The sequence below is a fragment of the Aspergillus foveolatus genome (assembly GCF_047715535.1).
Source record: "Aspergillus foveolatus strain CBS 279.81 unplaced genomic scaffold BDW70scaffold_10, whole genome shotgun sequence".
NCBI lineage: Eukaryota > Fungi > Ascomycota > Eurotiomycetes > Eurotiales > Aspergillaceae > Aspergillus > Aspergillus foveolatus.
In genome coordinates, this window is record NW_027396074.1 from 197,029 (window position 1) to 220,455 (window position 23,427).

The following is a 23,427-nucleotide window of genomic DNA, read 5'->3' on the forward strand; positions in this document are numbered from 1 at the left end:
AATTCACTCCCTTGGTGTGTGCTATTATAAGCTCGCTCGGGTGCACTCTGTGTTAAATCACTCACAGCGAGTCTGCCATGCAGAGTTCGCCAACACCCAGCCAGATCCCTCAGCGCAAACTTGAGCCGAGTTACCTCTTATCAAGTTACGGGATAAGACGGCTGCTCAAAGTTAAGAATGAAGAAGGCTCCCTATTTTATTCTTGACAGCAAGAGTGAGCCTTTGGGCGCGGGTCAAGCAGATTGTCTCCCAGAATAGTTGAGTAGGAGCAGGCAGAAATGCCATAGAGCAATGGGGCGAGTCTTGAAAGAGAGTGCTTCTGTTAGTTTTGCAAAGGAAGGTCAGCCTCGTTAACTGGCCGCGTTTTCCGTCTAGACTACCTCATGACACACGCAGAGAAGCAGTGAGTTAATAAGAACGTAGTCCAGAGAATTATTACTATCGAAGGCAACGGGTGTACCCCGAACTAAACCCTCTGATTTTTGTTGAGAAGGCGCCTTGTAATGGTCTCCCTTGTCCTTCAAAAGCACCGATACTTGGGGAGTTGCTGAATTGAACACAATATTCTTCAACCGGCTAATACCGGCTAAGCGCGACAAATGCATGTCAGGCAGGGGCTATTATGGTCTGCAGCTACCCCTACTGCAGGAGGTTTTATTCTATGCAGGAAGGCCGAATAGAAGCCATGCCCGCGCGCCGAATGCAATCTCGGCCCGCCCAGGGCTCAGGCGCCTTTCGAGTTGTCTGGATATCACCGCCCCTAGTACAGAACAAGAAGCTTAGAACAGCAGGCAGCTCAGATATGTCGACGCAGGAAAGACGGTCAGGGGTGGCTTCACCAGTTGTTCAAGGACGGTGAGAAAGAATGGATGTTTGTTTAGACCCTTTGCTGGATCCAGGAGTCGCCGAACACCTTGAAACGACTACCTTAAAACGGCAACTCTCTAGACACGCCATCTCGCAAACCGCCTCTTAGCCTATGGAAAGCCATGATTTGTCCAGACTCCAGCCAGCATCCGTTGAGGAAGCTCAGCTGAAGCGTAGCTCAGCTCTTACACCTCTGACACCGGCTCGAGCAAGCCAACCCCAGTTTAAGCAAGTATATCTATATTGACCACTGAATGTCAACATTCAGCATCCAACTAACCCATAAGTTTTCCCTCAGAGTTCCCTCTCAAGAACCGAACCGAAAATCACGAAGAGATGAACGAACGAGACCAGCTTCTCTGGTACCATCCAGTGAGCCACACACACACACTTGACTCCGGAAACTCGATCGCCAGTGATACTGGAGATTTGCGCGAAAATTGGGCCAGGGGTGGTAGTTGACCCTAAGAGGATCTGGAGCCGCTGACGTACGGCGTGGCGGTGGACTGGTTGGTAATAGTCGAAAGTGTTGACCTCACGATGCAGATTGAAATTGCAAGACATGCTATCTTTTATGCGAGGTACAGGATTCGCCGCTGAAGACACGTTCGAGTTAGGGCATATATTGAACGTGACTCCTGCCGATCTCGGAGGTGATGGAGCATAAAGTGGTATATAGCCGTCTTACAGTGTTTCTTACCCCGCATTCCGAATAACCGCGGTTGCTTTCCCGCTGCGGGGATAGTCGCTTACTGTTAGATTTCCCTCCATCATCTTGTCATGGTGAAGAGGAAAAGTTCTTGCTATCAGCGTTGAACTCCGTTTCTGTACTACGGCCGTGCAGCAACAGCAGAAGCATGCTCGCGGCGCAATTCGCCCGAACTCCAGGCCGTCGAGTCGTGACAAAGCTCTCCTCGCAATATTCTATCCTTCACCCTTCATTCTTCCTGATAAATCAACATAACAGCACTCGAAAACAAGCCATGTCCTCCCAGCCTTCAACAACTCGCACGCGCGCCCTGGTAGACTGGGCAAGCACCTTGCAGTTCACCGACCTACCACCCACCGTCATTGCCCGCACAAAAGACTTCTTCGTGGATACCTTAGCCTGCGCCGTCGCAGGTCGCGAGCACATCGCTGTAAAATCCATGCTCGAGTACTCCAAGATAATGGGCCCAGCTGATGGAAAGTGCGAGCTTATCGGCTTTCCGGATGTCAAGACAACCCCGGCCTTTGCGGCGCTGGTAAACGGGGGCGCGGCGCACGTTGTTGAGCAGGATGATTTACATAATAGTAGTATGATGCATCCGGTGGGTTACCTTCTACCTGAGTTCACCCCTGATCTAGATATTGGAACGGATATTGATCGCGGGGCCCAGGCGACGATCATCTATCCCACCGCACTAGCCGTAGCGCAGGATGTCGGCGCCACTGGTAGGGACTTCATCACTGCCTGTGTGGTGGGATACGAATTCGCCTGTCGGGCAGGTGAGTACCTCGGCAGAGCTCACTACGAGGTACGTATCCGCCTTTTCTCCCTTTCAGTTCCTTCGCCATTTGACATCTGAGAGATAGAAATTCCACACAACAGCGACAACAGGCGTGCTCGGCGCCGCTGCAACAACCGCGTACCTCCTCCGTCTGGACAGCGACCGATTCCTCTCCTCCATCGGCACGGCCGGAACCCAAGCAGCCGGGCTTTGGCAGTTCCTCCTTGATGCAACGCATTCAAAACAAGTACATACCGCACATGCTTGTGCGGCCGGTGTATTCTCCGCCTATACTTCGGCGTCCGGACTCTTAGGGACATCCGATATCCTCGAGGGCGAAAGAGGAATGGGCGCTACACTGGGGAATCTAACTACCACGCCTGAAGCAATCGACAGGGATCTCGGACGGAAATGGTCTGTATTAGAGAGCAGCTTCAAATGGCACGCTTCTTGTCGCCATACGCATCCGAGCGCCGATGCGCTGATTGCGCTCATGCACGACGAAAACGTCAAATATACCGATATCGAATCCGTCACAGCATACACGTATAAAGCGGCGCTGGACGTGCTTGGACTTAGCGGGGAGGGAAAGACGGTGCACCAGAGTAAATTCAGTATGGGCTTCGTGTTGGCAGTCGCGGCGAAGAAAGGCACGGCGGGATTGACTGATTTTACGGACGAGGCGCTGAAAGATCCAGAACTTCGGGAGCTGCAGGGCCGGGTGAAGATGGTGCTTGACGAGGAGATCGACGCTGCGTTTCCGGAGAAATGGCTGGGGCGAGTTGTGGTGGAGACGAAGGATGGGAGGACGCTGAGTAGGACGGTGAACGTTGTGAAGGGGGATCCCGGGTGGACGTTGACAAGGCACGTAGCCTCTTATACTACCTTTTGAAGAGGGTTCCTAACGCTTGGCAGGGAGGAGATCGAGTCGAAGGCTTTGGCGCTGGCGGAGTATGGACGTGTGAAGGATTTGAATGCGTTCAAGGATGCGATTCAGAGGATATGGAGACTCGAGGAGCACGATAGGATAGACCGGTTCTCCTTTGCGTGAGATTGCTTAGAACTAATCCATCTCCAGCTTTGTGTCAGCAACAACTTCCACACTCTAGCCAGCCGTGTCGGCCACTGTACACAACGGCCTCTCGCTTTTCGCAGGATCTGGCTTAGGACGTTTAGTGATCTCTATTTTCCAAAGGAAAACGCGCTCAGAGAGTGGCCCCCGTTGCTAACTTGATAGTTGAAAGTGATTTGAGTGTTTTCGCCAATTCTCTTAATTTACGCGATTCGATATTGCGTCATTCAAAGGAGGTCTGTCGGGTCCTTTCTAGGGCAATATCGAGCACGTGCAGGTGGGCATCGCCGTATATATCAAAGAAGGAGGGATAGTCCGCATGCGGTGTTAAGCTCATCCCAAACTCCACTGATTCTTGACTCATGATTTACCATCGAGGGCCGACCCGTCTCGGTCTTTATTCGGATGCGAATGGCTCAGCTCAAAATCTTCACTTTCATACAGCCATTTTTCTCGTACGGGCCTCCCACCGAAGCTGAAGTAGTGTCGCCGAGCGCTAAAAGCAACGAACACCCTTTTTCTGTCCCCGGCATGGCCCATGCCCATCGCGTGAGGCCGCCACTGATGTCCCATGGGCTGAGCAGGGCGCCTTACGAACTTTCAGGGAGTACGGGATGCCTGATTCGGACCTTGACTGTAACCCTAGACCCATGGCCCGCGGCTTCAGTGCCGGACAAACACGCGGTGCTAAATCTCGCAAGCGACTCTGCAGGGGAAGGCGACGAGATTCCATGTGACTGGCCAATGTCTTCCTATCGTGGTAATGAAGGATGAGAGTGCTGATCGCACTACGGCTCAGTACGCGGAGGTGATGGTGACAGAACGTCGTATCTACCGAGATCATGACCGTCTGAGATCTCAGCTTGTCTGGTCCATGGCAAGTTGTACGGCTTGCAATAGGCCGATGACGAGTGCCCGATGTGTAACGGGTTACGTACTCCCAGTCTGCTAACGAGCCGCTCAGTCGCCAGCAGAGAGGCTTAGATGGAGCCGAAGGATGCCCCACGTCTTAGCCCTGGGGAGTCGCTTGGCTCTTTGGAAGTACTTCAAGGACGTTGCCCTTCCTGATAACTCAACTCGTGACTCCCAAGTTGAAAATCCTTGACGCTCTGACGCGTGGTAGAGAATAATAACGTGGTTGGTCGGTTTATCCAGCAAGCCCCTTACTACGACCATCGCCCATCCTCATTGCCATCTGCGCGGATGGCGATTTGCCATTGGCCAGCATTACAAAAGACGATCGACAGCCCGCGGGCCTAAAATTCGCGGTGGCCTGACTAGGGTATTATTTAGGGCCAGCCGACGTGCCCACTGCCCAGCGCCCAGTGGTGCGTCTGTAGGAACCCTCGAGCTTCCCCAAGCCGCTCCCGCTGCAGTAAGATGGTTATTGCGCCTCCTTTCTCCTTGGTCGCACACTAGCATACCGCACACGTCATCCCATGCATTGTTGTTGGGGCCACGGAGAATTATTCCTTAATTTTTTTCCCCTATTTTTTGGTTGGATACGATGCTGCCTAGACTATGGTCAACATCTGGGTTCGATCCTGAGGAAGGACACAGCCTTGAAATTGTCAGGGATCGTCATCGTGCGCCAATCACGTCCAGGCCTATCAGGCCAACCTATGCCGTACAGAGCATAATTAGTACAGTCCGAACGCCGAAATTCGCCTAAAAAGTTGTGGCAGAGCCTCTAACGCCAACGCCGGGGCCTCGCCAGCAGCGAGCTCAAGATCCCCATCCTCCTACTCAATATGGTTACTTTCCGTGCCCTGGCGCCTTAGCAAGCGCACTTGATTTTGCGACAGCACAGCCAGGGATGGGCCAAGGAGGGGAGCTGGGGGCTGCGCTTCTAGCGCGCGAGTACGGAGTACTTGAGAGCACCGTTTCCCTGTTGATCCATCCTGTCCGACTTTTTTCTCTTGCGGGACAGCCGTCGGACTCGAATTGACAGGATGTTATTACCTCGACATTTCCGGCGACTAGTCGCCATTGCGATTATGCTCACAATCCTCGTCAACTGGCGTCTACTGCGGAAGACTCATGGACCGGCTGTGGCTGATGCGCGGGCGCAATATCCACGGATCGCAAAGTACATAGAGGGTGGGAAGGGGAGCGGCGGTGGTGAGTCATCTGTCGGATCTCTTTTCTTGTTTCTCGTCAGAAGCAGCGTGGCTGACTTACTCTCATGCGATAGCCTGGTATCTCCCTTCAACATGGACTGAAAACCCGCACACGCCCGTCAACGATGTCGTCGCAGCGGCGCAACTGGCCCTAAACCGCTCGAGCAGCGACCCTTCCGGCTACCTTCCGCACTCCAGCATCCCCCGGATCATCCATCAAACATGGAAAGATACCAGGTTCGAGACATGGCGGCCAAAGTACCAGGCGAGCGTGGAGAAATGGCTGCGCGTGGTCGAGGAGGAAGATATCCCGTACCTATTCTGGGATGATGCCGGGGTCGCGCAGTTCATGCGAACCTTTGAGCCGAATTTTGAGGCGGAATTCTACGGCCTACCGAGTCCGGTTGAGCGTTCAGATGTATTCCGCGTGCTGGTTTGCAAGTGGATCGGTGGTGTTGTAAGCACTCCAGCTTTCTTTGCCTTTTCGTCCGACTTGCTGACAAGCTGCGCCTGAAGTACGTCGACATGGACACCGAGCCCATCCGATCGCCTACTGAATGGATCACGCCCACCGACCTGATTCCCTGGACAGACCGGAAGACAAACAAACTCTACCACTCTACGCAAGCTGTCAACGCCATCGTCGGCATCGAAGCAGACACAAACCCAGACACCGACACCTACTGGCGCATGGGCTACTTCTTCCCCATCCAACTCACCCAGTGGGCATTCGCATTCGCGCCGCATCACCCTGTCCTACCAATATTCATCGACCGGCTCCGCGAGACCATCCGACTCGTCACAAGGGATCAGCAGCTGTTGCCGGAATTCGAGCAGAGCGGCCGCGGCCTGGACTGGATCGACCCTGTGAACCTGACCGGCCCGATTGCATTCACCGACAGTGTGCGCACGTATCTGGACCGAAAGGCCGATCTGCGCTGGAACGCGCTCACCGGACTGCATGACGACGGTAAGACAAAGCTGGTCGAGGACGTGCTTGTCCTTCCGATCACCGGCTTCAGCCCTGGCAGCGCGCGCTTCCGCAATATGGGCTCGAAGCCTGTCACCGATCCCTCGGCACGACTCTACCATCACGCCGAGGGTTCGTGGCGGCATTGGAGTCTGAGAGTCGAGATGGGCAAGTTTTGCCGCACGGCGTTTGGGCTCTGTAAGGACTGGTCGAAGGTGTCGAATGGGGACAGTTGGATTTTCTGATGCGATGTGATATGCGCTTCTACGACCTCTATACCCTTGATGTTTGTTTATATTAGGACGATATTTAATCATGTATAGACGCTTGATGCATGAATGAATAGAATGATTTCTACCTGCAGCTCCAGGTCGTGAATCCTTTGCTCAAACTTTCAAGAACTGGAGGCGCCAGTCGAGACAGCTGCGGCCAGCTCCTTGACTCTTCCAGGCTTATGATGGACGAGGCTATAAACGGCCCCCATGTAGCATCGCTATGCGCCGGCAGCCATGCACAGCCGTGGGGGCGACTAACTAGAATGTAAAAGTTGCTGCCTTCATGGGAGCGGCTCGTGGCTTATTGTAAGACTCCAACAGCGCACATTGGCCGGTCTGGACTCTGATGGTAAATCAAGGCATGGTCATATTCCAACCTCAAGCTTACAGTACGTAGAAACCCTGCTCGTAGCATCTAACTAATACTGGGCAAGTCTTATGAATCTGTCTCGACCGGGCCCTAGTACTCGATAACTGCGAGCCAAGCTTAGCACAATAACGAAACTTGATCCGCTGTGATGCAATATAGGCAGAAACATTGCACAGCTGGCCGGTACGACTCAGGAATAATACTTTACAGCGACTAAATCGCTGATTGACCTAGACTTTTGCCGGATACCGGCTGAGTCCCAGCATCTACCGAGGCGAAAGTGTCAAGCCAGCAGAGCTGACTGCTGGGGTTGATGCTAAGCTAGTCCACTGGTCCCAATGACGAGAAAAGAGTGAGACAATCAGAGAACGGTGCGAGTACTCGACGCTTTCCAACAACGCCTGACTGAACGGACGGGGTCTTTTGTCGCCAACTGGTTATGATAGCATGGAATAGAGTCTGTCAACTTGTCTGGCTTGGTCACCAGAAAGACATCCCTCGGCCCCTCACAACCGTGCCATCTCATCTCTGTCTTGCAGATTCCCAATCTAACGGAGCTTGTTCTTTCGATAGAGAGCCCCTCATACAATGAACGGATACACTTTGCTGGGCAGTCTGATCTTCCGTTCTGCGACACATCTGTTCAGAGACCTCCCCTATGTCCACTTTCACCGTCGACTTGAGCCATGCATGGATTCTAGGTACATGCCCTAGGGTAAACTCGGCAGGGGTAGCATTAGAGTATTCCTTCCGTAACATCCCAGTCCTGCAGTCCACACTATCCTGCCATGCACAGTATTTTACTTAGGAACTGTCCTACTACGTACATGGGAGCCCGGGCTGTCTGAGAATGCCTGGACCACCAGACCACTGCAAACGAGAGCACATCTGCTTTCAAAGAGAACGGGCATAGTATGCTCAGCGCGACCCTCAGCAGGCCCGTCGTGGGCTTCTTGTCGACCCAATCGACAAGCAAAAAGCAATACGGAATGCCAAAGTCCACCATAGTTCATAACGGCTTAATCGACTCTCATGAGCTGGTCGAGTTTGTAGCTCCAACCGCTTTTAGGTCATCCCTTATAAGCGCATAAATAAATGTATCCAGCACCACGCCTCCCTTCTCAACAGCGCATCTCCTCCGCGCCTCACACACAAATCCAGCCTTCTCGAGGACCCTCTTACTCCCTTCATTCCCATTAAAGACCTCTGCATCAAGTCTCACCACATGCGCAAACTCCTTCCGGCTGAAGACCCACCGCACAAACTCTTCCACTGCTTCAGTGGCAATCCCCCTTCCCCAGTACTCTTCGCCCAGCCAGTACCCGAGCTCCATGGAGCAGTGCTGGATGTCCGTACGTGGCCTGAGGCCTATAGCGCCGATAACGGTGTTGGTTGATTCAAGGCAGATGCAGAAGTCGTGCGTGGGGTTCTGGGACATGGTGAATGTTATCCAGCTGCTTGCGTCCGAGTGGTTGTATGGAGATGGGAACGCGTTGCGCATGTATTGTGCAATACTAGGGTTGTTAGCATGGTGTGCGAGGGACTGGATATCGGAAGTGGTGGGGGTGAGAGGGCGGATGAGGGTGCGGGATCTAGGCAGGCGGACAATGGGCGTCGGTATTGAGGTCGAGGTTGAGGTCGCCATTCTTGGGGTATAATTAACTCTGCGAATTCTGGGTTAGAGGAATTTGGAGTCAGTGAAAATGGGATGAGGCCGAGGGCTTATGTTTGTTTTAGGGCATTTAGGGCAATTGAGTCATATTTCAGTGGCCTAGCCTGGCCTGGCCTAGTCTGCTCGTGGGGATTGGACAGGTTCGCATAAAGACAGGGACCCCGGTTTATCTAACCAGGGTAAGCAAGGAAATGTCTGATTGGACTTTTATGGTGTAACCCTGTTTAATTCAGGATTGGTAGACTCGAAGATGCAGAGGAGGGGTGGACCAAGGGATTGTTCCTCAACGTGGGCTCGAGGATCATCTACCGTTAGGGCTCGATATCCTGTACTATGAATTGTATCAGTAGAGGCTTGAAAGGGCTAGTACAATACGACCGAAATCAATGGACTTTATTATAACAAGTCTGAGGATATATATTATGAACGTCCCGTTGCATTGCATTCTAAGTGCCCCCCTGACTCAGACTGGCTGCCTTTCATAGTCCGCCCATTACTGGACTCAACATCACCAACTGCAGGAGCTTCAACCTCGCCTTCTCGTTCAAGGGCCTCTCCTGCGTCCAAACTTGGCCGCTTCTTTCCCCTAGCATTTTTGAAGCCCGGGCTTAGACTCGGACTTGAATGTGGAACGAGAAACGTGAACCGAGAAGCACCATCTTGTTGAAGTCGAGTATAAATGCAAACGATGATAAATGTCATATCAAGAATCCATAGAAGAAGCCTGGGAGAGGCTAGATCAGGTACTCGGCCTCCGGGCCCAACCCAGCTACTCCCTAACCTCAGCGGTATGACCCAGAGAAAAACACGTGGGTTGGATATCCATTGCCACGCGGAGACAATGTGACTGATCAGAGAGACGATAAAAATCAGAAAGGATACTCCGAAAATATTGCGGGTGATGGTGCTCTGAATTATGTGCCGGATGTCTTTAGATGAAATGCTCATTCGACAGGCGTATTCGAGCTCGTCGACGCGTGTTGGCTCTGCCCATTTCCTCCATCCTGCTCGCAGGCAGGCCTGGCAGGCGCGTGCGTCTTCCTGACTCTCCGCGCATTGAGGATCGCCGCATCTGAAGTACTCGTTTATTGAGGCCTGGAACAAATCTAATCGATCTGCCCAGAAGTCCTTGAGTCTGCCGCTGCGGTCGTAAGGCTCCAGATCTTTGAGCTCTCCCTTGCCTTTGCCTTGCAGCCACTCAGACCAAAAGTCAAGCACCTCAACTCCAACATCCTTTGAGCCCCAGAAGTATTCAGTGTGTTCAGTACCACAGCGGCACTGCATGTCATACTTGAAGTTCTGCAGCTCTCTCTGCGCCAGACGTTCGAGGCGCATGGGAGCCAGGATATTCCCGGAGGGTCGTTGGATAGAGCGGCTTGAAGGGCGACATTTGAGTTTATGGCTTCTCATCCGTTCGGGTATTTGCGTAGATGAGCCCAGCTTGAATGTGGGGTTTTGGGTCAGATCATCGTAGAGAACGTAGGCGTGTCCCATCTCGGCTTTGTAGGAGTTTCTCATTACCTTTTTCATATCGTAAAATATCTCTTGTATCGTGTGGCGCTTGGGGGTAAACGACGGCGATGGTGACGGTGATGGTGGTGATGGTGGCGGTGATCTCGCTGATTCTGAAGAAGATGCATCGTCTGCCGTAGATTTTTCTGGCGGCGTCGGCTGTCGCTCCTCGGTCTTTTGTTGATAGTCTATTTCTTCTCCTGAGTGCTCGTTGTCCTCAATGCTTGGCTGATTTGGGACACCCCTAACAGCCTCCTTCGTTTCCCTAGGCGATATCTCACCACAAGCCTTTTGAATCAGCTCTGCAAATTTAGGCGACCGGTTCAGCCGAGCAAACTCCTTAGTTATCCGATTATACGGGATAGCCCTCTGGCTTTGAGAGGCATGTTTGTGGGCGCGCCTGACCAGCTTGCTCGCACAAGGCGAGGGGGTTTCCGGAAGAAAGTATTCAACGAGCTCGCTTGAACCGGCCAATGGAGACGGCGTGGTAGAAACTACCGTCGACGTTCCTGAAGGTGATTCCCTTGACGAAGTTGGGGTGGAGATAAGATCGGCTGCTGATGCCATTATGCTTCGATTATTGGAGAGAAGGATTGTGGCCACAAGGAAACGCCACGGGTCATCTCGCAACCTTAATATGCTAAGAAAATCCCATACGGCGCAGCAAGGCACAGAGCGAGAAAATGGTGCCTGGGGAGGCTGTGCGGAATCCCTGTCTGTAACCCTGTTCGCGTTTAGCGCTAGGACTGGGCCGAGAATCGAAGCCTAACGCTGAAGTGCTTGCTCGTCCAACCATCTCGAGACTAGTTGCAAGGCGCCACAGAGCGTGCAGTAGTGCTAGCAGTGAGTGCATGAGATAAGGCATGGAGCAGGTCCGTTTCTGTCTATGGGTGTGGCTTAGGGCTCTTATCAAGCTCGGTGTTTGATTTAGATTACAGCCTCCCAGCCACACTGTTTTCAGCTGCGATAATCCAGAGCACTGGCACACCATAGATTTGGAGAATAATAAGAATTATTAACATGACGACATCTGTCTCCTAGAAATATACGTAACGCAGTAGAGCAGTCGGGCAGTGTCCGAATAAGTACAGTTCGCGCACATAGTGAGCCTTAGTGAGGATTCTTAGGCTTAAGCAATTGATCATGCAGTGGCTGGAGCAGATCTAGCCAGATCTGGGTTCGATGTTGGTTTCTCAATATTCGGTCTTATAGGGTAGCGAGATACTTGACATCGTCTTTAGCTCGGCTAGGACCTGTGGATAGCAGGGGAACTAGATGGCTCAAGTCTGCTAAATTTCGCAAAGGGCAACCTGATTTCGAATTGGAAATTTGGAAAAGAAATCTTTGTATTGACGAGTATTGGTCCAGTCTAGTCAGTGCCACCCCGGTAGAATGGCATAGAGCCGTGATTTCAAGGCTCGGGAAGACGTCGAGGAAGTACTACACAGGACCCATTTCCCTCAAGCAGAGTCTAGTACATACATAAAACAAGACCCATCCTTTTGGCAGTATGAGTTGAACCGTTTAAGCTATTATCTTCAAAGTTGACCTCTTCAATGAATAGATTTTGAATGAACAGATAGACGCCGAATGGGAACTGTCAGAGAAAACCGCCCATATCTACGTCATGAGCACCTGTTCTATGATCAACCCAGCATGCTAACCAAGCAACAATGCATCTCTCAGCATCACTCAGCCGACCTTCACCAGCCCTAGAGCGCCCCGCTGCAAATTCACCGTCATTCCCAGCACAGCATCTGCGCAAAACTTATCCAGACCAGCCTTGAGCTCGGCCTTCTTGATCCGATCGCAGGTCTGCTCACCGTACTGGTCTTCCATATCGGACGTTTGACCGTCAATCGCTCCATTGACCTTGCGGATAACCTGCATGCAAAAGCCCACTGACTGAGCGACCTCTTCTCTCGTCAACTTCGTACCTCCGACTTCAACGGTTCCCTGGATGACTGGAGAGAATCAGTCGGCCGAAACTCACGTATGGAAAAGTAAGTGGCTACTCACTAGGCCGGAAGAAACTGAACGCCCGATCGAAAGTCTTCTCGTCGTACTCATTCAGCACAGGCCGCTCCTGCCCACGGATCTGCGCATACGCACTCGTAACAACTAGCAGGAACCTTGTGTATGCCTCGCGGATCTTCTGGCTGTGCCATCCGGCAGCAATATCCTCATCACAGTCCCCCCTGAGCACGGCACAGATACTCGCTGCAGCGGATAGAGCGCCCGTGAGCGCGAGATGCACTCCAGACGAAAACAGTGGGTCAATGAAGCACCCGGCGTCTCCGACGATCCGGATATAGGGAGTAGCATAAGTCGAAGCGCTGTAGGACCAATCCGTTGCGGATTTGACTTCGGAAACGAGAGTCGCGTTTGAAAGTAAGTCTGAAATTCCTGGGGCGTATTTCATGTGCTCGAGGAGAAAGCCACGAGTGCTCGGGTTCGTCATGGCCTTTTTCTTAGCAGTAAAACTACTCTGCTCCATCACGACGCCGACGGAGGTGGTCCCGTTGTGAAGGGGAATGAACCAGGCCCAGCCGCTTCCATCTTGGAGTTGTTAGTAGGGCTCAACCCAGACCTGATGAAGAAAGCTGCAGAATCTTCTTACCTTCAAGGCGAGGAAAGAAAGGACCTCCCGCAGCAGGTGTTCCTTCTCCGTAATTTCCCGCATTCTCAAAATACCCCCAGGTAGCTAGGTTCTTCAGACCCTTGTTGAATTTCCGGTTCTTCATGTACTTTGTGCTGATTAGACCCGCTCGACCGCTCGCGTCGATCAAGTACTTGAATCTGATCGTCCCGGTTGACTTGTCCTTGCGGCTCCAGGCCGCCGAAACTGGACGGCCCAGGTTGGTTGCCTGATTGGAAGTAAAGCCCGAGTCACCGGGTCCGTTCAGACCTGAGAGGTTCTGGAACTCAATACTCTCGACCTTTGTCTGGTCGTAGGCTCTAGCGCCGCAGGTTTTGGCGTGTTCAAAGAGGAGCTGGTCGGATTCGGAGCGGATGACGTTCCAGGCATGGCCGCCAAATGCGAGGAAGTTGGTGTCTAGGCGGTTCAGCTGAGCCTATTCGTGTTGAGTCAGGATAAGCTTACATGCCGCAGGCTTGCTGTTGTAGCTGAATGAAGCTCCGTTCTAGAATCAGTTAGAAGCTAGAGCTTTGGTGCTGTCTGGCTGTATTGCAAGTTTACCTTATGTCTGAACCCGTGAGCCTCAAACTTGTCGTATGCGTCGATGAATCGCAGGAACTCTCGCATGGACGGGAGCAGGCTCTCTCCTATATGGTATCTGTGTTTCTCAGTCCTGACCTGACCTTGAAGCTGGGGTGAATTCTCACCTAGGGAACGTATCCGCTTCAAGCAAGACTGTCGATATACCCTCTCGTGCCAGCACCGACGCGGCATATGAGCCCCCTGGTCCGCCGCCAACAACCAGCACGGTGCACTCTGTCGGGATATCCATTGTTGTCGAAACAGTTGAATAACTTTCCACGAGTGGTCTATAGTGGTGGGGACACATTTAAGGTGCTTGCTACTTGAGACGGAGAAAAAATGCAGCAAGGGGGGCCCGGCGGCGTACTTCTGATCCCGACAAGCAGACTGCTGTATCACATTCGGAAGGAATTTCCAGCCAAACAGCAGTATATGGATACTACTGGCTTCGGTAAAGACGTAGGATTGATGCAGCATGTCTTTGCCATCTCACAAACCATTGCGCAGCGGATAGTCCTGGCCTTGTCTATGTCTGCATGATAGGGCACATGATCTGGAAGTGGGAGAGACAGAGGTGTACAAAAACTTGCAATCCGGCTGATAATAAATAGTGTATAATCTTTTTTATCAGGACTCATGAATGGCCTTGTAGATTTACGGCAGCAAGACTGATATTGTAGTTCGGGTTCGTTGATTCAGTTTGGCCCCGTTTCTATGTATCTGCTATCGGTGGCGCCGAAGCTAGGCCCCGGAATAATGGAGACATGTTACACTACTTGACAAATATGTACTTGTGCTCTGTACTCGCCATACACAGCCTATTCATAGAAGCTAGGATCTGTTTGCAGTGACCGGCACTGATAGCCCGGGCTTTTCAACCCGTAGTCTGCTTCAACCTGCTAATGGCCCCTCCCCGCACAGTTTCGGAATTGAACGCCATTATAGGGTGACAAAGTGACAAATATAAGGCCAGGTATTTTCATCAGTCACTTTATTGATTCTTTCATGCTAGGTAAACTTATTCATAACTTCCAGTACTACGCTTGTACTGCACCTAATTATTGGAACCAACCTCCCTCCCAACAGATTCCATTTCCAACCGGAGTTATGGAGCTAACCGAGGCGTCCCAGCCCTTTAATCATTCTCCATATATACACCTGTCTATCTTAGCCACAGGTCTCAATCAAACAATTAAGTATTTTTTGGACTGGTTCAGGACCCAACTGATGCAGTTCGCCATCCTCAATAGGGTCATGCAGGCCTCGAGCTCACGACACCACGCTGCGCGGTGGCCGGAAAATCTCTTTACTATGGTGGCATTTTTCGTATACAGGCACGAGCCAGCAGCTGTCTTTGCGCCTCGTCGACATTACGGCGCCATCAACCATGAGAATCGCGTTCTCCGTGCAAGCCATATGTGTAAACTCACTTTGCAATTCCAGTCTTTATGCAGTAACTCAGAAGTGTCGTAATCAGAAGCGTCTGGACAGACCTGCGGAGCGGTCCTGGGGAATATGACAGTGCAGGACTTCTATGTCCGCATCCAATCGAGAACGCATACGTATACGTATATTCGATTGCAAGAAAATTTTACAGATCGTCCAACGTTCAGACTCAGACTAGTTTATATCATTCGCGCAACGCAATTATCTGGACTCTGATTTGCCGACAACTACTGCGTCAACTAGGCAGTGGCCATATTCGATCTAGGAGACGGCTGTGCTATCGTCGCTAAAAAGGTCGAATGGGCAGATTGCAAATAGCCTAGACCGCTTGGGTATATGCATTTCCAGAGTGTCAGAGCGTCAGAGGAGCTAGGCAGAGGTATGAGTAAAGCTGGGGAGTCCTGCTCGATAATGCAGGTCGCTGAATATGGTATCGTGAGTGTACCCAATCGCCTTTTAGGGCAAGACTGACTGTGGTCACATGACTGTTCTCGCTCTGCGCAGCTCTCCATGCAGTGAAGCCTCTTAAAAGGAATTTTCTACTGCATTATCCTCGAGCGTGCCATCCTCACCTTCAACATCGGACTGGTTTGATGTATCAACTTCGGGTGGCAGTCAAAAATGGACGACTCGAAACGATGAGGCTTTTACCTCAAGAGCTGCCGATAGTAGAAGTCACCGTCGACCACAAGATCTAGACTGCAGTCCAGAATAAGCACCTCCTTATCATTAAACCAATATGTGATCGAAGGCCTAACGTAGCTAGTCTGGACAAACAGAGGTAGTCATCTCGGGCCATGATAACCGCACCGCTTGGACCAGGTCTTGATTTGCAGACAAGTATTCGGCACGGCTATTACAAATATTCAAACGGGCATCATGGCCAGTCTGGAGGATTCTTATGAAGCTCATACTTCCGACTCTTTCTGACGAGTTAGGCGAGCAAGGACGAAGACACCTTTGAGGTCCAGGAGGGTCTTGACGATCCAGAGCTCTAGACAATCTGGACCGGAAGATCAAGCTGAACGGGAACTAGCCATGAGCCGGAGCGCATCAACGTCGCTCGCGGTTTGAAAATTCTAAATGGTTATAAAAGGGTATACAAACGGATGAGACGAAAGGGATAAGGAATTCAGATGTCTAGCGCAAGAAGACTGCGCCGAGAAACCACGCGGCCACGACCGAAGTTAAACATTTGCAGAAGTTACTAGCAAGATTGCAGAAGTTCGAAGACGCAACGCGCGGTATCTCCACGGGCAGAGGGGCGGCATCGAAAGCCTTTCAGCAGCAAAACAAAAATTGCGCCAAGGAGAGAGGAACAGAAAAAGGAGAACAGCGACAGTCGGGCGTGTAGGGAAGCGTTCCCTTAAGACCAAAAATGTCAGACAGGTCATTATCTCGCTGGATATTCATAGTCAGACCGTACCTTGACTCCAGGTTTCAGCCGGCGCAGTTCGGTAACAAGAAGACAGTGCGAGTCTGCCGGTGCTATGCTACGGCTTACATGCATCGTTCGAGTCCGGCTGATTCGTGTGGTATAATCCGTGCATCAAGTCCCCTTCGGCGACGGCGCGGACGAGCTATCACACTGAGTTTAGTAACTCGGCCTGGCGGGATGCTAAGGTGACGTTAGCGATGTCGCAGGCTTTGCTCAGCAACGTCGGCGTGCGTATCCCCAGTTTGGATACGTGAAATATTAGTCTGGCACCCGCTCCTTCTGGTCCGAGGAAATGATCTTGGATAAGCCCATAATGTACAAGAGCCGGTATCTCTTTCTTCTCCAGAAACTACGCTCTTTGGTTCACCTGCTTACAGGTCCCGACAGCTCACATGGGCTCACTCTTCCATTTCCATGAGCAGAGACAAACAAGAACACGGGCCCAGGCTGTTCTAGCGGCCGTTTTGAAATGCGGCTGTGCCAGAGGATTCGCACGAGAATAAATGTTCCAGGGTCGCAAACGCTTGTCCACAATATGGAGGCACATTTGATGTTAGGCTACTCCAAGTTTATTTGGAAGGGTTCATCTAACAACAACATCTGCTGGCCCTGATCAAGCCGAGCACGCTCAAGCACCGCAGACAGGAGGCCGCCTCAGATCAAGCTCGAAGGCATCAGAGTTGGCTGCTTGTGCAGCCCAGAAAATACTGGTCTTTCGAGGCCATCCCGTCAGAGTGAAAGCAGTGGCATCTCTAGACAAGAGTTCAGACAATCCACCTATACCAAAGGTTGCCTGCTACGCAAGAATCACAACCTGCTGGCCCGCTGATAGCTCCCTACTTAGCCAGCTAATCAGTAGACCCAGAGGCGTGGAAGAAGAGCGGCAGAATCTTAGGTAATAACAAAGTTCTCGTAACTGAAGAGGATGGCACGAAGATAATCATTCACTCGCATCCACTTCAAACACCAAGACTCCATCAAAGCAGATTACGGTGTAACAACGGCGTACAAACTCCCCGGCTGCCACACCATAATCCCGTCCTTAGCATTCCGGTGCCATGTCAATGCAGAGCTTGTCTTGAACTGCTTACACTCGAATATGATTGCTCCTAAACATTGCTGGCGTTGCGTCCCTCCACGCCCGTAGAGACCCCATTGTCAATCAACCTGAGCAAGGACAAGTCAAAGTCGCCATCGACGCGCCCGGCTTGAAGAGGATGGCGATGAGTTGCCATTGTCTGAGAGGAGGGGGGAAGCCAGGAAACGGCTTCTTTGCTAGAAACTGGAATTACCAAGTGGACACTTCGTTTGGAACAGAAAGAGGAGGTCCGCTGGGTAATGGAGTATGAGATCAACGTGCCGAGCGGATGATATTGTTGTGGCTTGACATCCATCACAGGTAGTCAATAGGATAGACAATCCAGTCGATTGAGCATTGTATAGCTGACCTGGCCATGTCCAGGAGCATCACCAGAAATCGTTTCTCCCATTATTGGACCCAGAACCCAGCACTGGCTTCCGGTAGTGGTCAGGGCTAATCTCAAACTTCATGAGCCCCGGAGCACAGTGAAGTATGAGGATAGGATCACTTTATATTACCAGTCAAAACTGCCGGGCATTTTCCTCTTCACCTCCGGCTCCTCCTTTTCATTTCTATTCTGCAAATCCAAACCCCACCTCTCCCTCCAGCAAGCCAATTCCTCCCTCCATAGATCATTCACGCATGGGTCACACGAACTGCCACAACACTCGCCTAGCCCCGGTTTTGGCGGCGGGTCATCCACGTCCCGCGCTGCCGCCCTGATCAGCTGCTTTGTGCGCGTTGCTGTCAGGCGCTTGGCGTTCTTAATACGCGGAACGGATTCGGGGGTGTATAGTGGCTCTGTTTTGTAAGGCATTTTGGACTAAGGGATTGTTGATTAGACCAGCAATAAGGACCTGGGCAATAACTATAACTATGTCTACGGAGAACCATTTGGAGGGCAGACTGATCACGTGTTGGGCGTCGGGCGCTCCCGGACTTTAATCGGATGAGACATGCGGATATTTCCGGCTTCGACGGATTACGGCGTGGTACCTCATGGCGGTCGAGGATCGGAAATTGGGGATTGATCTAATTTTACGGTATGTGTCGTATATCTCGAATAAGCAGGGAAACTGGTCCAAAGTACTAAAGGTAACTAGACTGATGCATTTGTTGTGAATTAGACGTATGCTTCTCATTCTCATAGCGTTCATAGCGCAGTCTCCCGTATGCGCACACGCGATTCCTTAAACCCACACCGGGCTGAGGTCACTCTGAACTCAAACGTGCCGTTCCCACTCCAGGGCCAAACAACCTGCGAATCGAACTACAATAACCAGTATTTGAAGGCATAAATACACAGGTCGTCACCGGAATACTATAACGTACGAAGTCGAGAGCAAAAACGAAACGACCATTGCCCTTGGCGCGTCTTTAGCGGCGAACAGCAGTCTCGGGACTGAGACAAAGCAGAAGGCTTGGTTGCCTGGATTGTAATTGTATGCCTCAGGCTGTAATGCGTTGCCGGAGCTCCGAAGGCTCAGATTTTTCATGATGCGGTGTAGAATGTAGCTACATTGTGTAAAACTGCCATTGATCCCTTTCGGTTTAAAAACGATTAATGTTTATGGTCATTGTACTCATTGGTAGCTTTGACGGTGGCAGTATTAAGGTTAAGTTGGATGGCCGTCATGAGGCGAGAGCTGACGTCTACACTGCGACTACAGTGAGCTGTTGAGGCCACGCATCCGCAAGACTCCGTTCCCCTCACGGATAGCGCGGCCCCATGGAGAATGGAGGGCGAAGAGAGCTTGAGCTCGAGCTCTGAAGCTGTTTATGCGGAGAACTACCGATTGTGATCTTATTGACTACGATCAAAGACCGAGATTGGGTTGATTCAAGTCAGTTGAGTAGAGGCACTCGTGAAGTGGTCATTTTATGGTCTATATGTACAATGTATTGCTGGCCGGAAACAAAGGGAAAAAAGGAAAAATGATGAATAGTGTAGTACATGATAATAAAAAGACCACCACAATTACCAATACCTCCTACCGGCTATCGATGCAACCGAATTGAAGAAATTGTCGAGAAAAAAGGAGTCCAAAAATCCAATCCATTTCCCATTGTTGTTACACTAACGTAGCTCGATATTCTTGTCTTGTTTCATTATTGGCGGAAATCGTCTCGTTTTTGTTCCCATTCTTCTCGTCGTGGTGATTTTTGCCAAAGAACGGATTTGAGGGTTCCCGTAGAATCACACGCTCAAACCGTTATCCCCGCTGATTGTTGATTTAAACGTACTTGCACATCATGGCAACCATGAGGTCGAACAGACCAATGGCTTCGACGAAGGCGAAACCAAGAATGGCGTAGGAGAAGAGCTGGCCACGGAGAGCAGGGTTGCGGGACACAGCAAGGAGGAGGGAACCGAAGACGACACCGATACCGATACCGGCACCACCGAGACCGATGGCAGCAGAGCCCATACCAATGTTCTGGGAGACCTGGACCATGGCGTCGGCGATCTCAGAGGAGTACTGGCGGCGGGCAGCGAAGGCCTGGCGAGCGGAGGCCTGGATCATGGAGGGTTGCTGGCGCTTGATGGTCTGGAAGGGGGTGGCCATGCGCTGGGTGGTGAGGGTGCGGGCCTGGATGCGGGCGGCAGGGCGAGCGACCTTCATGGTCGAGGCCAGGCGCTGAGCGAAGACACGAGAGGCGGCCATTGTGATGTGATGGAGTTGAGATGGAGGTGAGGAGATGGATGGATGGGAAAGGAAGATGGACTGAGGATGGAAGAAGAGAAGAAGAGAGAGAGAGAAAGTCTTCCAGGAGAGAAAGGGAACCGAAGAAAAATGGGGAGGAAACCGGCCCTAGCACCTAAATACGTCTCCCGCTTAATTTTCGCCCTTTTTTCACCAAACCCTCCGCGTCTTTCGTGCGCTAGCTGTCTTGGGGGGTGTGCAAAACCTGGGAACAACCCTACGCCGAACCTCCCGTACGAAGCCCGTACAGTGTATTCTATCCCTGGCTTTCCCAGCCTGGTAAGTCGGGTTCCTTCGGGACGGGGCCAAGGAGACTGAGTTTCCGGGTTGGCCAATAATGCCGCCAGCCGTGGAGCGGTCTGAGCTGTCTATCGTGAATCCGTGACGCTGAATTGCTCAGTCCAAGTGGGAGACGCGCTGGAATCCACCGGTTGCTCCAGCCACGGCGAGGAATCCACTTGGCTTCCGGGCTTCCGCCAGCTGGCAACATCTTTTTGAGACTGATATAGCCTTCTCCTCCATCTCGATAAGCCCCGATTACTTTGCTACGGGCCAATTGCAATTTGTTTGCTGTTTACGCTTTACAAAAGGTGGCCGTTGCTGAGCAAAGAGAAATGATGTAAAAATTTGCGAGTGGGTCCCATAGCTGGATGGGTCCGATAAAATGGTACTGCCCCACTTAGTCTGCTATTCGCGACCAATCACAAGCACAGGATCGCAAGCTAGAACGGTGGACGGCACCTCGGACGCAAATCTTGACCAATCCGGCCCGAATCGGGAATGCGGCTCCACAGCTGCAGCACCGGACATGGTCACAAACAAGGCTCCCAGACCAAGGTGAGAGTTGGCCGAGGGTGACTGTTCGGTTGGAAGGAATTCCTGTCAATTTCAAGTTTCAGGCCTGCAATCATGCGCTCTGGGGAGAAGACGGTGGCTTGAGAGTAACACGTAAAGCCAGCTGAGTCAGGTAAATTACCGTACTTTGGATCCCTCGCCGTCTCACCGATTCTCGGATTGGAAACTCCCGTTCTGGGCCGGAGTCCACCCGAGGAGCAAACAGAGCTGCTCCCTCTGGCAGACGGACAAGAGGAGAGAAAACCACCATTCTTTCGAGGGGCGAAGGCCCGATTATATATCCTGGCTGGATCCTCCCACACCAACGTAGAAAAAATGCGCTGGACGAACCCGGGCTGAATGAAGCTGGTCTCTTCAATCCCGATCTCTTCACAAAATAGCTTAGCGTGCATTTTGCCTAAATCCCCCTGTCCTGCATCGCGATCGCTTGATTTTCCGGCTGCAGGAGACAAGGTTTGCTTTTTCTGCCTTTATTTTGTCCTTTGTTCTACTCAGAGTACACTTTATTTATTTACTTATCGCTGTGCTCTCGGTTTATTTCATTTTTAAGCAGAGCAGAGCAATCTGATGCGTATAATTGACGCAGCAACCGCTAAGTTCTGCTCCCTCGTCTCTTGTCAACGTGACGAATGCGCGTGACCCCATAGTCTGCTTAGTCACCTGATTAAGGGGACTAAGAGCAACCAGCTTGACAGGGATACAGCTCCTGTGTCCCTGGTTCCGGCGGCTTTTCCCGAGTGCTCGCGCCCGGCTTTGTTGCTGCTGCTGGCCAACCCCTGCAATAACGAAACTTCTTATCGTTCTCTTCTTTCATCTCCAACTGCAGCTGCAGATTGTGTAGATCCCCTTAATCCATGGCGTTATTTGAGCCAGGTAATGTTGGAGCTGTCATATAGCTTGACTCGCGGTCGCGGTACTCGCGGATAATCGCAGGCTTGCCTCGGTTATTGTCCGGGGGATAGGAGCTGCTCCGTAAGGGCGTGGGCTTTATGCGGATTCCGTGGTAATTAGTCCGGCTTCTCTGGGAGTGTCCGTGATCTTGCGAAAACGCTGGTGGTCTTTTTCAACAGTAACGGCCTGTGATTCTGATCCAACAAAGAGACTGAGTCGTCAGACTGGGGACTCGACTCCATCCAATTTTGGCGTCTCCATAAATACAGAGTACCATATACAATACAGTACTCTATCGATAGACGCAAAGGTTTAATCATGTGGTCTATATTGCAATATTTGGTCACCGCGTCTTGTGCGCTTTATGCTTTTATGCTCCTTATGCTCGTCCTCCATAGTTAGGCATGGCGCTGCTAATAGAGTAGTGATTAATTCTCAAGGACCAAGTGATTACAGTCAAAATTGGCCTCTTTATCATTTGCATGTCTCTCTATTCGACCAAGCCCGTAGTTTCATCCTCCCGTGTTTGCAATTCGTAACTTGGTTTCCGATATATATCTGAGCCGCACCTCAGCCATCAAAGAGCCGCCAGCCTCAAGTTCTTAACAATTGAAGCTAAAAATATACCCATGAAAAACTTTAAGAATGAGGATTTCATGCGCGGGCACATAAAGCATATATTGTCGTGCGATATAGACCGGTTTTGTGCTTTGCAAGGTCCAGGTTGTAGCTACATTTTAAGTGAACTACCAAGCCTGACCTATTCGATCTGATTCTCCACTATTATGCTTCTCAACGGAGCATGATCATGAAGCCTGAACGGGCATAAACCTCGGCATTCCAAGTGGCTTCTTCAGAGCCGTATCTATAATCTCTGAAAGTAGATGTCAGCTTCATCAGCATTTCTTATAAAGGCGCCAAGGGCTAAATCCTGAAAAGAGATTGGCGACATAGATATGAAGGCTCAGCGGTGGCCCTGGGCACCAAGGTAATCTTCCTGTGCGCCAGGCCGTTGCTCTGGTTGCCTCCTGGGACCAAACGTCTTACCCCCTCCTTCCGCTAATCTACTTGGAAACTCGGCAGTGGCTCCCTATGTCGGAGGCCTGTAACATGGAATACATCAATTGCAGCCCTTCATGCAGCAGACAGTCATTACATGTTCCAGATGCAGGACTATTCAGTGGACACTTTCAGCTCGGAGCGAATCTGCAGTACTTGATTTCAAAGCGTAGGGGACAATATGCGTATCAGGTCATAAACAAATAATGGACTAACAGCCGCACACTGCAGCACATTACTTTTTAAGCCTTGTCCGACCAACCTATCCCTGGACACCGCAGCTTTCAAGCTCTACTTGTCCAGACCGGCCTTCAATGAACTGTGCTCCAAGGCGTGGTACTTTAGGACGACGTATAATGCCGCAGTTTTTAACTCGTCTTAGGA

The 23,427-nt window shown here is 51.4% G+C and overlaps 7 protein-coding genes across 7 annotated transcripts; 2 read left to right on the plus strand and 5 right to left on the minus strand.

Moving 5' to 3' along the window:
• Nucleotides 1-1,724: 1,724 nt before the first annotated feature.
• BDW70DRAFT_148411 (MmgE/PrpD family protein) lies at nt 1,725-3,408 on the plus strand (the record flags this gene model as incomplete). The annotated part of the gene is made up of 4 exons (XM_073738862.1): nt 1,725-2,177; nt 2,247-2,384; nt 2,443-3,221; nt 3,273-3,408. The coding sequence occupies 4 exons, from the start codon at nt 1,725-1,727 to the stop codon at nt 3,406-3,408; spliced, it is 1,506 nt and encodes a 501-aa protein (XP_073598433.1).
• Nucleotides 3,409-4,773: 1,365 nt separating this feature from the next.
• On the plus strand, nt 4,774-6,891 carry och3 (glycosyltransferase family 32 protein). Its single transcript, XM_073735947.1, has 3 exons — nt 4,774-5,550; nt 5,624-6,006; nt 6,066-6,891. Exons 1-3 carry the CDS (start codon nt 5,382-5,384, stop codon nt 6,762-6,764), a joined length of 1,251 nt encoding a protein of 416 aa, XP_073598434.1. The 5' UTR covers nt 4,774-5,381; the 3' UTR covers nt 6,765-6,891.
• Nucleotides 6,892-7,880: 989 nt separating this feature from the next.
• BDW70DRAFT_131217 (GNAT family N-acetyltransferase) lies at nt 7,881-8,839 on the minus strand. The gene has a single exon (XM_073735948.1). The coding sequence runs from the start codon at nt 8,807-8,809 to the stop codon at nt 8,195-8,197; it is 615 nt and encodes a 204-aa protein (XP_073598435.1). The 5' UTR covers nt 8,810-8,839; the 3' UTR covers nt 7,881-8,194.
• Nucleotides 8,840-9,253: 414 nt separating this feature from the next.
• BDW70DRAFT_131218 (GIY-YIG nuclease family protein) lies at nt 9,254-10,939 on the minus strand (the record flags this gene model as incomplete). Its single annotated transcript, XM_073735949.1, has 1 exon — nt 9,254-10,939. Exon 1 carries the CDS (start codon nt 10,913-10,915, stop codon nt 9,257-9,259), a length of 1,659 nt encoding a protein of 552 aa, XP_073598436.1. The 5' UTR covers nt 10,916-10,939.
• A 1,101-nt stretch (nt 10,940-12,040) lies between these two features.
• BDW70DRAFT_148414 (NAD(P)/FAD-dependent oxidoreductase) lies at nt 12,041-13,818 on the minus strand (the record flags this gene model as incomplete). Its single annotated transcript, XM_073738863.1, has 5 exons — nt 12,041-12,312; nt 12,368-12,907; nt 12,969-13,422; nt 13,548-13,644; nt 13,694-13,818. The coding sequence occupies 5 exons, from the start codon at nt 13,816-13,818 to the stop codon at nt 12,041-12,043; spliced, it is 1,488 nt and encodes a 495-aa protein (XP_073598437.1).
• Nucleotides 13,819-18,047: 4,229 nt separating this feature from the next.
• Nucleotides 18,048-18,350, minus strand: BDW70DRAFT_157642 (uncharacterized protein; the record flags this gene model as incomplete). Its single annotated transcript, XM_073740391.1, has 1 exon — nt 18,048-18,350. One exon carries the CDS (start codon nt 18,348-18,350, stop codon nt 18,048-18,050), a length of 303 nt encoding a protein of 100 aa, XP_073598438.1.
• A 1,140-nt stretch (nt 18,351-19,490) lies between these two features.
• Nucleotides 19,491-20,509, minus strand: BDW70DRAFT_7925 (ATP synthase subunit C family protein). Its single transcript, XM_073744867.1, has one exon. The coding sequence runs from the start codon at nt 20,197-20,199 to the stop codon at nt 19,768-19,770; it is 432 nt and encodes a 143-aa protein (XP_073598439.1). The 5' UTR covers nt 20,200-20,509; the 3' UTR covers nt 19,491-19,767.
• Nucleotides 20,510-23,427: the final 2,918 nt, after the last annotated feature.